This window comes from Citrus clementina, unplaced genomic scaffold (genome assembly GCF_000493195.1).
Source record: "Citrus clementina cultivar Clemenules unplaced genomic scaffold, Citrus_clementina_v1.0 scaffold_6, whole genome shotgun sequence".
Lineage (NCBI taxonomy): Eukaryota > Viridiplantae > Streptophyta > Magnoliopsida > Sapindales > Rutaceae > Citrus > Citrus x clementina.
In genome coordinates this window covers 25,062,424-25,077,125 of record NW_006262139.1, presented here as the reverse complement: position 1 = coordinate 25,077,125, position 14,702 = coordinate 25,062,424, and the positions used below count along the sequence as shown (strand labels likewise).

Sequence of the window (14,702 nt, the reverse complement as noted above, 5' to 3'; positions counted from 1 at the left end):
AAAGCTTTAACAGAGGTTGTTTCCACAGCATGCAAAAATAGAACTAAAAGTACAATTTCTCACAAATTATTTTGTCGATCGAGAAGCGAGTCTCGAAACGTGTTGCTTCTTCTTTTTTCCAATTTCCATGCAAAAGTAACTTTCATTCATACTAAAATACAAAAGTACTTTTGTTTTAAATTGGTACATGAAAAGAAAGCAAGGATAAGACCCACCAACATCCCTTATCCAACTTCATCTACTTCATTAAAATCAATTTTTTTAGAAACTTTTTTTTTATATAAATTTTACCACACATTTTATGATTATGTTATTTATCATTTGTTATTAAAACCTAATAGGAATTAGAGAAGATGATAAGGTCTTTGCATTTTATGGCAGTTTTCGGTTTATGTTTAATGTTGACTTCTGGTCCATTGCCTTTGCTTCAACAACTTACCAAGCGAAATTCTAATGCATATAAATAAACCCATGTTCGCATAATAATTGCATCACAAAATTTTCGATTGCTAAAAAAATTCTTAGTTGAAAAGAAAAAAACAAAAAAAAAAAGCAGAGAGAGAGAGAGAGTTGGTTTTGAATAATGCTTCAAATATTGAGATTCTTTCATCACATCACACGCGTGTTTGAATATATCATGTTTGGTTCCATTGGTTGATTTTCATGCGAAAATGATTGATGAAAGTTCTTTGGCCGACTGATTTTGTTAATTGAAAAGGATGATATACATATTATTTTTATTTTTATTTTTATTTTTTTACTTTTACTATTAGATTAAGAATAATAAATCAAGACAATTAATTCATCACATCAGATTATTTTAATTAGATTTTTTTGGTCAGTTGTGATCACCATTCATTTTCTATGCTCACGTGGTCTCTCTCTCTCTCTCTCTCTCTCTCTCTCTCTATATATATATATATATATATATATATATATATATATACACATACTTGGGAGCTAAATTAAAAAAAAATGGAAAATGATAGAAACTTTGAGATGGAATGAATAATAGACATAAGCCTTATCAAAAAAAATAATAAAATAATAAACAGACGCAAAATTGTGACCCCACTAGTAGAGATTGATGAAACTTGGAAGGCTGCGCATGAATCTCATTATTGGGGGCCTTTTCTCGCGAAAAGTATGATAATAAACAATAATAATAATAATGGGTGACACTCGTGTTTCTGTTATTACCACGTGGCTAACGTTTACTGGTGGCCAGTAGAATGCAAAGATGGCGTGGCAGTTCCCAACGAACGGTCTGAATGCCCATCATGTGGTGACGTTAACACCGTGTCTAATAGCAAACCAACGACGCGGGGAAATGGAGTGGGCTCCACTTGGTTGCCTAACTCTCTTGTCCTACAGCATTTCCCTTTTTTTTTTTTTCTTTTTTTGAAAAAGTTATTTTTTTGGTAACTTTCGAAAATTTCGATTTTTTTTTCCCCTTTAGAATTGAATTGTATGGGTAAGCTTGTATTATAATTTTTAAAATGAACACTTTGAAAATGTTCATTATCTAATCCATTAATTCAAATTTGAGACCGTAATAATGAAAATATATAATGTAATTCAGTAGTAAAGATTAAATTCATTTTACGTTGATTTGATGATTTTGTATATGTTATTACAATATAATATTAAATATATGATTTTTTAATAAGAGATCCATTATTCTAAAATACGTGAAAAAAAAAAAGATACACACTCTAATCACACACATATGGTGTTTGAAATATATCTAAAAAGAATTGTTTCATATCCTTTGTAATATCATAAAATTCCTTATTTTATTTGGATTTTGTGTTGATTGGGACAAAATGTCCGATGTGATTTATAGCAAAGATTAGAAAATGCTTTTACGTTATAATGCTATCTTGAGTCGACAAAATATCAATTATTCTTATGTCTGCAGCTCATTTATGGCAGAGAAAAAGAAACTACATGGCACAACCAACTAAATAATGAAACAATAACGAACAAAATGCACACCTGTTTGTATAAGGTCATTGCTATGTGAAGCAGAGTTCCAATATCAAAACTAAAATTGGATTTCGTGGCCTTTCAAGCACTAAAATACAAAGGATAGCTCCGACTGATCTAATTGGAAACAATAACGTTTTCAATATATAGAATGTTTCATTTCGTGTAAGGCTTGGGCAGTGGGTGATGCTCTAATCTTGTTGAGAAAATGAGAAAGAATAGTAAATGGATCTCCATAAATTAGTGTGAATATTCTCATCAGATTCTTACGAGAGATCTTTACGTGTGAAAAAACTACTTAAAACATTAAAATATCATAGTTAATTTTTCTTTCAATAGTAATAAATTTAAAAATAAAGATCATGTAAATAAATAAACTTGTGCAATTATCGATGAATTGACATTAATTTTACCGTACTTAATTGTAAAAAAAAAATCTTATTCAACGTGTGTCTTAAAAATACTCGATAAAATAAAGAAGTGACATCTTTATTTTTTTAGATGCATCAATATTATTTAAATTTTTAACTTTCTTTCAACGAATCCAATACTGAAAAGTATTTTAAGATATTTTACCATGGAACATTTCAAATTCCTTCGCTTGAGATCTTATACATTCATATAAAGTCAAAGGATCTAAAATAGTGTTGCAATCAAAACACAATAAGTTTCTATCTATCTCCATGTGATACAACAAGCTAAGCTATATAGTTGGCTAAGAACTCGAACAAAGTAAAAGATCACAGGATTGTACTTTGTTTTAAATGATTTTCAATGCACTCGTGCATCTTGTCACCTATTCTTTAATCGGAACTGAATTTAAACTCTTGGTAGGTGGCCTAACATACGACATGATGAAACTTTGACTAGACTGAGAGAGAGAGAGATATATATATAATGGCAGTAATTGGTAACTAATCTACCAAAAAACGAATGGCAAACTTGAAAAAGAACATTCACGACCCCGTTAGCCGAATAGTTAGATCCACAGTTTTCTTTCATGAGATCTGGAATCCGAGCCTCAACCATTGAACATTTCTTTTTTCTTTTTCTTTTTTTTGAATGGGAGTATATTTCATTCAGATACCGCCATAATAGGACTTGGCTCAAATCACATATCCCGCTAGATATATGAAGAAAAGTCAGTAATGTAAACTGTAAAGAACTTGAAAACGTATAACTAAACATGTTGATATTATGTATAGTCAATAACATATCTCTAGTCATTAAATGACAAATTCTATGCTTACAATTTGAGCCCCAATGAACCGAAAAGCGAGAAAATATCTACAATCCACAAGGCTAGCAAAGCAGAAATATTGATACAAGCTCTTCATTTTACTACCTATTATTCGAATGTAGATAATTTATACACACTCCCCACAACTTTGCAACAACAATAATAATTACTAAGATTCTATATCACATTTCAATAATTCCAAAGACAATCAAGGGCTACTGGGCCAGCAGAACTTGACGGGTCCTCTTGATCATCAAATGACCCTTGAATGAATTCATGATTTGACACAACTGAATCATCCTGTGAGAACTCTGCTTTTGAATTTTTCTTCATGTTGGGTCCATGATTCTCCAGCAACATCTTCAAAATGGATTGGTCTTGCATCAAAAAAGAATCTGGGTATTGCATATTTGCAATACGTGGGAGAATTTGATCGGCGTAGAGTGAGTTTGAAAAAGAGGATTTGGACAAGAAAATTGAGGCAGGGGAGATTTCGGAGTGAGGGTTTGAGGAAGATGAAGAAGCTAAAAGAGAGTTGTTAAAGCTATCGATCATGTCTTCCTGAGCTTTCTGGTCCTCCAGGGCATCGGAGAAGCAGGTCACGTGAAAGGTTTCATTAATGGTGGTTCTCGTTTCACTATTGTAAGGAGATGAATCCATCAATGGAGGCAACGCAGAAGAGCCCATGCCGTTCCCGAATGAGCCTAATTTCACCATCCCTTGAATATGTGTTTTCTTTCCTCCACCACTCTTTTGAAACACCCTACAAATCACCCACTCATTCTGCTACCAAAAAAAAATAATAATAAAAAATAGAGAAAATCATCAAAAACATTGTAAAAGACACGGTGAAAGCAAAGAAAACAGAGCAGAAACAGAGTAAACACAGAGGGAAACAGGGGCAAAACAGAGGAAGGGCACATACTTTGGCTGTTTTGGGGTGATCGTAGGCAGAATATTTGCCTTCTAAACGATATTCATGCATGACCCAGTTGGTTTTTTGACCTTTCGGGGCTCTTCCTTTGTAAAAAACCAAAGTTTTCTTCATCCCCACAAGTGCTTTTGCTTTGTAAATCTCCTTATCTTTGCCTGTGGCTTTCCAGTATCCTGCTTCAGTAGCTCTATTTGTTCTCAATCCAGTTGGGTACTTTCTGTCCCTAACACAAAAAAAATACCATTCCTTTTCACCCATTTTAGCTCTCCCTTTATAGCAAAAACACGAACACCAAAAAAAAAAGAAAGAAGAAAAAGAAAGAAGAAAAAGAAAGAAGAAAAAGTTAGAATAAATTCCATAAAAAAGAACCAAAAAAAAAAGAAGAATAACAATAATAAAAGGCTACTTACGAGGCAAATCCCAGGGCTCACACTTGTTCAAATCAACTTCACCGATAGCTCTAGCTGAAAAACAACCATCAAAAACCTTTGGTGTTAAGTAATGAGTTATAAGCTCTTCATCCGTGGGATGGAACCGAAATCCTGGAGGCAATTCAATCTGTTCTTGATCGTCATATTTCTCCATTCCTGCAAGAAGCTAAGAATGACTAGTGCTTAACTGAAGAATAGTTGTGAAGTGAAAAGCTTGTTTATAATGAGGCTTTAAGAGAAAAGGGAAGTTTTGTGAAGAGTATAACTAATTAAATAGTGTTTATTTCTTGGAGAAGCGTGGATTGTAAGGCAACTTTGTGGGTATTTTCGAGCTTTCATCTTTCTTTATTTTATCTTTTTGTGTAGTAATTTTTTATTTTCTCATTCAATTTGACCAGGAACAATTCATTTTCTGCTACCTGCTTGTAAATTTGATAACCACTTGATCTTTTTCTTTTTTCTTTGGTTAGTGTAATGAAGATCTTTTGTGAACGCTAGTTGTGATAAAGAAAAAAATGAATAACAAAATTAGGCAGATTCAAAGTATCGTTGTTAGTTGTTATCTATTTACCAAAGTTATTATATATGTAGTCACAGTGCAAGAAGCAATATTTGATTTGTCCATTGGGGAGGTGAAATTAGGAAATTAATTTATTATAATTTTATTTTTTTTCCTGAGGGGTTTTGGTGCTGGAAAGATTGTAAAAGTCACATGAGCCACACCCCATGCATTATATAAATAAAAATAATTATTAGGAATTATATCACATTTTATAAGTCGATATGACCACATTGCCCACACACACTCCCCAAATAATGTTTCTAATAGATTCATGATGCATTTCACCGTATTTTTTTACACTATTTTAATGAGCTTTTTTTTTTAATGCACCCTTAAAATAATTATATTTTAAGAAAAATATCATTGATGAGCTCCATAAGAAGAAGCAAGTTTCTTAGACAAGAGGACAAATATGACAAATCTGAAAAAATGAAATTATCTTTTCTATTTTGTGTTATTGATTATGAGGCTCATAATGAATCTTGCATCAAGCATGCTTACAATTTTTTTTTTTTTTGTTCATATTAAAAGAAATTAGGTTTGTGTTCATTCTGGCAATAACAACATGAACATGCATGTCCATTAGCACAATTTTAAATAGCTCTATCCGTTATAAAACAAGCATTTGGAAATGTTGATTCTTTATTACCCAATTGAGCAAAGCATATTTTCGATCAGATGATAGCCATTTTATCACAATCCCACCCTCAATCAAGTGACCATATTTTTCTTCTTCATTTTTCCTCATTCTAATTTCCTTTTAAAATTAATTTTTCTATGAAGAATTTGTGTACTTGCACTCAAAAAATAAAATAAACTTGCCATTACTTTTGCTTTTCCTGATTTGGTTTCTGTTGAAACTAAAGCTTATCCATGCAAAAATCTCTCTCTATATGGAGGAAACCGACCAAACTTGTCAATACAAAGAAAAATCTTCAATGGACTACGTCATCAATGCTTTATGCTATAACAAATACTCACACCTCTCCCATTTTTTTTACCCTAACTTTTAAATAAGATAATGCAGTTTTTTTTTTTAAAAAATAAAAGTAGGTTGCATCCAATAATGGATTGAAACGCATATAATGATAAATAAGAAAAATAATTTGAATTTTTTTTAACATCATTAAACACATTGTCATCCAATTTAATTTTTTTGTGAAAAATTTTAGAGAGAACAAAAAAAAAAAAAAGGTACCATATTTGTCATAAGAGAAAATAGAGAGTAAAACCTTTTTTTTTTTTTTTTTTGGGATGAAAATATTGGAAAATAAGCCTTTAGCAATAACACCAGTATATCAATAACTTATTTGAGAAAAAAAATAAATAAATATACTTTTCTTTGAAGTGTAATTACATCCTCCGTGCTCATAATTCGATTTTTCTTTAGATTACATATTTCCAGAAAGAATTTTTTTTTCTTTTTTAATTTAATAAGTGACTATTACTCATTACCTAACTATTATTAGTGAACATCTCACCCATGTAATTATCATTATCCTCGAACAATAACTAATTTTTCCTGCTTTTGTAAACTTTATTTTAGTACAAACAATAATAATAGTAACATGATTATAAAAATAATTTAAATTATATTAGTATACAACTTTCATTGTGGACGTTTGTACGTTTTTAAATATAAATTAAATTGAGACTTTTAGTTTAATTAAATAGATACAGAAATGATTTTATGTGAAGGTGAGGGAGAAGATTGTAATTGGGTCAGTTGTAGTTGTTGTTGTCTTGTTGATGTAGTTTGTTAATAATTGAATGTTTCTTAATTACTTAAATGCCAAAATGACTTATTTCCTTTTCAGGAAAATAATTCAATATTCACCAAAGACGCGTGGCGATGATCGACTATTTTGAGGAATTTCAACCGTCTAGGCAACCTTCTTGATCCGACGGCTGAGATTAGATCACGCAGTCAACGTTGATATCCGCCACGTAAGATCCTAGAAAAATGAAATAGACAGTGCCGCCTTTGCCGACGGTGAGGCAGCCAAACTCCTCCACGTGGAGGGTTCCAACTGGATGGGATCAAAAGTAGTACCGAACTTCGCTTTTTGATGTGTTGACAAATGTAAACCCAAGCGCTGCGATGGCGCTTGTGGGCCCTGCTTCCTCTGTTCCGACATGATGCCATGACAGGAGCAATACACGTGGTGGGATTTTATTTGTTGAAAAGCGCGCGAAAGGCGTGCAACCAGTTTAATAGAGTTAGGCTACCCAATTATCATTACAAAGTTACTATCAATTAGATTATGGTCAAGCTTAATTGTTTGAATTAATTAATTGGCACTTGCTTCAAAATAATGATGCATTGGGTGTGATTATCTAGAAACAATTATTACTTTGTTAAACTTAATTTAATGCCGTTAAAGCGCAACAAATTTACTCATGATTTAACCCAATTGGTAACAGTACCACATCAATAAGGATGATATTCAAAATTACATGAATAAATTGATGAATGGTGTTAAACGTGTGGAATAATTAAATAATATTATGTGATCGTATCAAACATTAAATCTGAATTGTGTCTCTTACTAAATAATTAAACCATCGGTCTTACCTTTTAAGTTATATTTTATATTGTCACTTTCGATTGATGTGGGTATGATCACACAATACCATAAAATTCTGTTATAGAAAGAGTGCTTTTTGGGAAATTAAGAACGCCCAATAAAATTTTGATTTGCGCTATAAAATATATATGTATTTAAACATAAAATTTTTGTTAAATTGTAGATATATGTATATATAGATTGTCACAATTTAAAAAGTAGAAAGACCTTATTATTTGTCGATAAGAAGCAACACATAAAGTAAAAAGTTATTACAAATAAATAATGTTCTGACACCAATCAAATTCATGATGAGGCCATAAATGTTGAGCGTTAGAAAATGTATATTTATAAAAGAAAAAATCGTCATTTTACATTTCAAGTCTTACTAACAACCCTTACTTTTATGTATTTAAGGTGCTTGTAATTTAATTATGTGTGTTTTATTTTAATTAAGTATTTTGTATATTTTAGGGGCATCATAGTCATTTCACAATAAACGAGAGATCAGACAGCAAAACGGACATCACTTTTGAACTCAGGACGGTCGAAAACCGTAGGAGGAGCATAAAAGGAAAAATGACACTGTTCACATGTACGGTACTGTCTATGTTACTGTTCACATAGACGGATTGATGACGTAGCATTAACCGATGATGTGGCATTGACTGATGAGGTGTCATGATCCTGTTGGTCTAAAATTCTTATGAACTATTGATGGTGACGTGGCAACATATTAATGGACCAATAAACATTTCAATTTTTGTTTTAACCCAAAAAAAAAATGTTTTAGATAAATATGATGTGATCATGCAAAGACATTACAAAAAGCGGCGGAATTACGGCAGCATTTGAAATATTTTTGGCAGCTTCTGCTTAATTATACATGGTTAATCTCAAGTTGTGGTTACCAAACCCTTTATTTTACACTAAAAAAAGATCAGTTATTCACATCTTGATATGTATTAAATTATAAGATAATTAGAGACTAATTATCAGCTTATTGTGCTCTACAAGATCGGCCAAGTGGATTAACATCTGGGTACTAAGTGTAAAATATCTTGCTATTGCTAATCAAAGTGTGATAACTTTTCAGACGCAAATAAGGAAAAATGCTTCGTGAATTGCTTTTTAGATATTTTAACTAACTACAGAGGAGAAAAGGAAAATATATTTTCAATAAATTTCTGAACTTTTATTCATGTGCGTGACAATAACTACTTGATTAGGTTGGTTAAGCATAAGATCATTACATTAAAAATTATTTTGTAATGAAACTCGAGAAATTAAGTGATTTTTTTTTTCAAGATATTATGGCATTAAATAGTATATTTCACTATTATTCTTTGAAAATGATAAAATAACAGTTCAAAACTAGGTCTGAATCGTATGATAAATTGATTTTTATATAGTGTTTTTAAATGAGCCCTTTTTTTGAATTATAAAACCCAATATAGTTTTTTTCTTTTGAATAAGTACCAAGCATCCCTCAGATTTTAAATTTGCGTTACAGCGTCTAAGTCAACGGAAACACTTGATACAATCGCTGCATAGGATAAGATTTTTAATGATATTTTGATAATTCTACATCTCTTTGTGAGGGGGCAATTTCAAATAAAATTATAATAATTTTATTCTTTGAATACGTCATGACATTAACTAGTTGAAGATTTGGAAACACATAAGGTGGGAGTTGTAACCAACTAGAGTTTTATATGAAATAGGTGGTAGATTTTGGTTGGTTTTTTTTTTTTTTTTTAACAACCAAAAATCCTAACCTTTCCTAATTTCTTATAAAAATGACTTGATTAGTGCTTTTAGTTAAATAAAATGTGAGTAACATATCTATGGTTGGGAGAACTTGTGCCTCCCGGTTCGAGCGGGGACTTCTAGTCTGGGTTGTGGTACGGGCTTAAAGGTGCCTCCCACAGTTGGGCCCTCCCCAGGATACCTCGTGATTAATATAAAAAAAAAAAAAAAATTGGCTGGCAATAATATCGTGATTGTTAGATAAACATTCTCCATTATATTGTCATGGGCTGTCCTAATTTCAAGTCAAAGAGACTAAATACTCAAATCAAGGGATGTTAACTTGGTTTGATTTAGAAAGTTTCATGTCTACCATATTTTTTATTTGTACACATATAGAAAATCTCTAAATAATGTTTGAGTGTTGTAGCATGTAACTTGTACATATAATACTCTAGACTACTCTAGGATATTGTAGAAATGAGAGTTCTTTTAAAACCGTGAGAACTCTCTAGAGTTATAAAGTTTTAGAACTAAGCAAGTCTCCTTATAAATAGCGCTTAGCACTTGCGATTTCATTTAAGAGCAACAAGCAATCAAACTTATGAATAATTCAAAACAATCTCTCAAATCTCTCTTGTACACACTCTCTTGTGAATAATACACAATCTCTTTGGCTCATTTGCTCACTTTTCTCTCTAACTGTTCTGTAAGCATATCAGCTTAGCTAGTTGAAAAGTTCAAGGTTTATTTATTAACACTCGAGTAAGAGCTGCCTAATTGTTGCATGGGTGTGCTACGTAAAATATTCATCCTGTGATAATATGCAAGGCTGAGGATAAAATCAAAAGTACTTAAATACTATATGAAGTTGAAGGGCTACGTTATGAGTGATGTAATCTTTTTAATTTATTTATTTTGATAGATGAATTGATCAAATGGGGATTTTGATTTTAAGATTATTATCAATATAAAGTTTGATACACATAATAAATAAATAATTGTTCCACGGTTAATATATATATCTATCTATCTATATATATCATAAAAAATAATTTTTTTTTTTTTAATGAGATGCAATAATGTTGGTTCTACCTACATGGTACCTCATAGAATATCCTAAAGAATATTGGCCTTTTTTTATCAGGTACTTTAGATTTCAGTCAAAATGACACAACTCGATTCTAATAAAAAGATATCAAAGTTAAATATAAATAATTCGAGTTACTTTATCCACGTCAACGAGTCTTTAAAGATATTGGAGACTTTGATGTATCTCACTGGACTGTATATATTTGTTCCGAAAGTTGAACCAAGGTTGCAAATCAGTTCGGTTTAGTTCGATTTACTCGGGAATTGAAAGATACGCTAAATCGAAACACAGGACAAAATAACTTTAAAAGGGCTCAATATTTTGTCCATTTTATGGCTTTCGTTGGCTAAGCGTGTTTGGGCATGTAGAAAGTTGGCATTACTTTCGCATGGCCCAAACCAACCATAAGAACAAATCTCACTTCAGTGCACGTGATGTACAGAAACAGAACAAATCGGCACCGAAGCTCAAGGCTATGGAAAAAATGCACAAATCTCCGGACTTTGAAACAAATCCAAGCATTGGTAACCATCAATGGCTTCAACTCGGACTCTTCAGCTTTAAGAGAACTGATTTATTCCGGTTCTGTGGTCATTCCAGGTGCAATAAACTACGCCCACAAGATGTTTGTGAAAATTACTGAACCAGATACCTTCATGTACAACACCATCATTAGAGGCTCAGCTCAGAGCCAGAATCCACTAGACGCTGTTTTTTTATATACCCAGATGGAGAAATGCTCTATAAAGCCTAATAAGTTCACTTTTTCTTTTGTGCTTAAAGCCTGTACTAGGCTTTTGTATAGAAACATGGGGTTTTGTGTTCATGGAAAAATTGTTAAATACGGGTTTGAGTTTAACAGATTTGTTAGGAATAGCCTTATTTACTTTCACGCTAATTGTGGTGATCTGAATACTGCTAGTGTGCTATTTGATGGTGATGCGAAAATGGATGTTGTTGCTTGGTCTTCTTTGACTGCAGGCTATGCAAGAAGAGGAGAGTTAAGCATGGCGAGAAGTCTTTTTGATGAAATGCCAGTCAGGGATTTGGTTTCTTGGAATGTGATGATTACTGGGTATGCGAAGCAAGGAGAAATGGAGAAAGCAAATGAGCTTTTCAATGAGGTGCCTAAAAGAGATGTTGTGTCTTGGAATGCAATGATTTCTGGCTATGTTCTTTGTGGAATGAATAAGCAGGCATTAGAGATGTTTGAGGAGATGAGGAGTGTGGGAGAGCGGCCAGATGATGTGACTATGTTGAGTTTGTTGACTGCATGCGCAGACTTGGGAGATTTAGAAGTGGGGAAGAAGGTACACTGTACACTTCTGGATATGACTTCAGGGGTCACAAAGGTTTTACACGGGAATGCACTAATAGACATGTATGCTAAATGTGGAAGCATTGAGAGAGCAATAGAAGTGTTTATTGGGATGAGGGATAGAGATGTTTCAACATGGAGTACATTGATAGGAGGGTTAGCATTTCATGGTTTTGCCGAGGAATCAATTGCTATGTTTCGTGAAATGCAGAGGTTAAAAGTTAGGCCAACAGAGATCACCTTTGTTGGTGTTTTAGTTGCTTGTAGTCATGCAGGTAAAGTGGAAGAGGGGAAGAAATATTTTAAGCTTATGAAGGATGAGTATAATATCGAGCCAAATATAAGGCATTATGGGTGTATGGTCGACTTGCTAGGGCGTGCCGGACTGTTGGATGAAGCATTCGAGTTCATAGACAATATGGATATTGAACCCAATGCCATTATCTGGAGAACTCTTCTTGGCGCTTGTAGAGTTCATGGCGATGTTGAGTTGGGAAGGCTTGCAAACAAGAGATTGCTTAACATGAGAAAGGATGAGAGCGGGGACTACGTATTACTTTCCAACATTTATGCTTCACAAGGCGAGTGGAACAGGGTTGAAAAGGTTAGAAAGTTGATGGATGATAGCGATATAAAGAAACAGCCTGGTTGTAGCCTAATTGAAGCAGATGATAAAGCTTTCTTGCAGTATTTGTTTAATTTGAAACCTAAGCCAAATTCAGGAAACCTGGATACTTGAGCTGCAAGTAGTCTAGAAAAATACTCTCATTCTAACCTTAAATGTTAACCGTGTTGTGAGCGAGCATTATACAAGCTTAAATGAAAGCTTGATCGTTCTTGGGTTTTAAATTTTATCTTCGAGTCTTTCTGGTTATCTGTAATATACCAATTTCTGTAAAATTGACCCACAAGAAAATACTAGATCGGTTGCCGAAAGTGAAGATTATAGTTGGCTGCAAGATTCTATTTTAATCAAATTATTGCATTGTCCACTTTGTATATTAGTTGACTTTTAAACTTCATTGATTAATTAACGTTATGAATCTTGTTGACAATGAATCTTCTTTGTTAATACATGAATGGATGCAAGTGGCCGTATTAGAAAGATTTTGTGAGGGGACGATTCTTTTGTGACACTTTCTGCTCTTCCGCTTATAGAAAATTCACTCCAAAAACAAAAGATAAACAGACTAATGGTCGCTATACTGACATTCAAATAAAGAAATGGCAACTTCGAAGACAGCAAATGCATTACATTACAGAAGGATAACCAACGTTAAAGGGAATCCGCAAAGATAAACCAACCGACACACTTTGACACACTGATCACCAATATTAACGTCGAGAAAGGGCTACACCACACAACATGATTATCAGTATAAGCAGCGCCATTCCTACGAAGGATCCGATCAAAGAACCAGAGATTCGCTGACAGAAGGAGTTAAATTGTTGGCAGATAGCAAACCATTTTGCTTTAGCATTCCCCTTGTGTGCTAAGTATACAATAGCAGCAGCTGCTGATGCACTACCCGTCAAAAGAGCTAGCATTGCCTGCGTCAATAGACACAAAGTTATGTGATACTTATTTGCTCATGCAAGTTATTTGCTCATGCAATTGATAGAGACACAAAGATCGTGTTCATTGAGCTACACATTAGCTTAGTGTCTATGGAATTTACCGTGTCAAAGAAGACCAAGAGAATTCTACTCTTTTGTGCTCTGCTTCTAACGATATGGAAGATCGAAAGAGAGAGAGACAAGATCAGATATCTACTCACAACAGCATTGGCTGCCACAAAAAACCTGTTCAAATGAAAAGCTCAATATTTTGCCAACGAAAATGCTAGCTAAAACATATTATTACGATTGTATTTAACTTAGGAATGAAGAAGAGCTTACGTGAGCGAAGGAAGATCATCGTACTCAGCCCTGAATCGAATGAGTTGTGAGAAGAAAGGAAGTGTTTCATTAGTTGTTCCCATGGCAATTGCACTTCCTAGAGCACCAGCGAAAGCAAGCAGCCTCAAAACGAAATCTAGTATTGAAATTCCTTTATTCACCCCATATGTTGGGGTTGAATTCTTGGCCTCGCCAATCTCAACAGCACCTGCCTTCATTATCCTTAAATGGAATTATCTGTTATTTCTATGTTCCTTTAAAGGTTATAGAGCACTTAGATATCGAGATTTGAATGTGCATGGAAAACGAGAAATGAATAGCTTATTTATATGCACGCGGGCATGTGTTCTAACATGCAAAAACAAGACAACCGAGAGCAGTTTGGATAGCTTTTAATTGCTTGAACGCCCCACATTCGTGCCACGTATCAGGAAATTTGTGCTTGTAACATGACCGTACTTCCTAAAGCTATGTGATAATGTATTTTTATAAGACTACATGCTGTACTTGCACTATTTATTTACGAGAAATTATCAGCCATATATTTTTAAATGACACCCATATCAAACGTGTGTGAACACTTTTCAAGTGTATCACTCGTATACCTTAAATTGACAAAACACTTCTACCATCCACCAATTCGTTAACTTCCGTTAGAAAGTTAACAGAATTGTGACAAATTGACTATTTTACCCTTGAAACTCAAAATGAGGTAAAAAGATAAATTTACCCCAAAAATTTACATAATTTTCAATACACAAATTTTTTTATTTTGTTATTAACAATACATTTTTTTATTAAAAAAATAAATTATTAATGGTACATATTATTAATAATTATCCATAAAAAATATCCATATTATACCATAAAAGATTATTAATAACATATTATTTACAATTATACATATTATACCATAAAAA

The 14,702-nt window shown here is 32.9% G+C and overlaps 3 protein-coding genes across 3 annotated transcripts; 1 reads left to right on the top strand and 2 right to left on the bottom strand.

Moving 5' to 3' along the window:
* Positions 1–3,182: 3,182 nt before the first annotated feature.
* LOC18038984 (NAC domain-containing protein 100) lies at positions 3,183–5,099 on the bottom strand. Its single transcript, XM_006431138.2, has 3 exons — positions 4,574–5,099; positions 4,155–4,432; positions 3,183–4,012 (listed from the first exon to the last, which is right to left on the bottom strand). The coding sequence occupies exons 1-3, from the start codon at positions 4,746–4,748 to the stop codon at positions 3,419–3,421; spliced, it is 1,047 nt and encodes a 348-aa protein (XP_006431201.1). The 5' UTR covers positions 4,749–5,099; the 3' UTR covers positions 3,183–3,418.
* Positions 5,100–10,782: 5,683 nt separating this feature from the next.
* LOC18038887 (pentatricopeptide repeat-containing protein At5g15300) lies at positions 10,783–12,829 on the top strand. Its single transcript, XM_006431137.2, has one exon. It carries the CDS (start codon positions 11,000–11,002, stop codon positions 12,620–12,622), a length of 1,623 nt encoding a protein of 540 aa, XP_006431200.1. The 5' UTR covers positions 10,783–10,999; the 3' UTR covers positions 12,623–12,829.
* A 255-nt stretch (positions 12,830–13,084) lies between these two features.
* On the bottom strand, positions 13,085–14,023 carry LOC18038886 (casparian strip membrane protein 3). Its single transcript, XM_006431136.2, has 3 exons — positions 13,783–14,023; positions 13,563–13,686; positions 13,085–13,434 (listed from the first exon to the last, which is right to left on the bottom strand). The coding sequence occupies exons 1-3, from the start codon at positions 13,998–14,000 to the stop codon at positions 13,219–13,221; spliced, it is 558 nt and encodes a 185-aa protein (XP_006431199.1). The 5' UTR covers positions 14,001–14,023; the 3' UTR covers positions 13,085–13,218.
* Between the last annotated feature and the right edge of the window lie 679 nt (positions 14,024–14,702).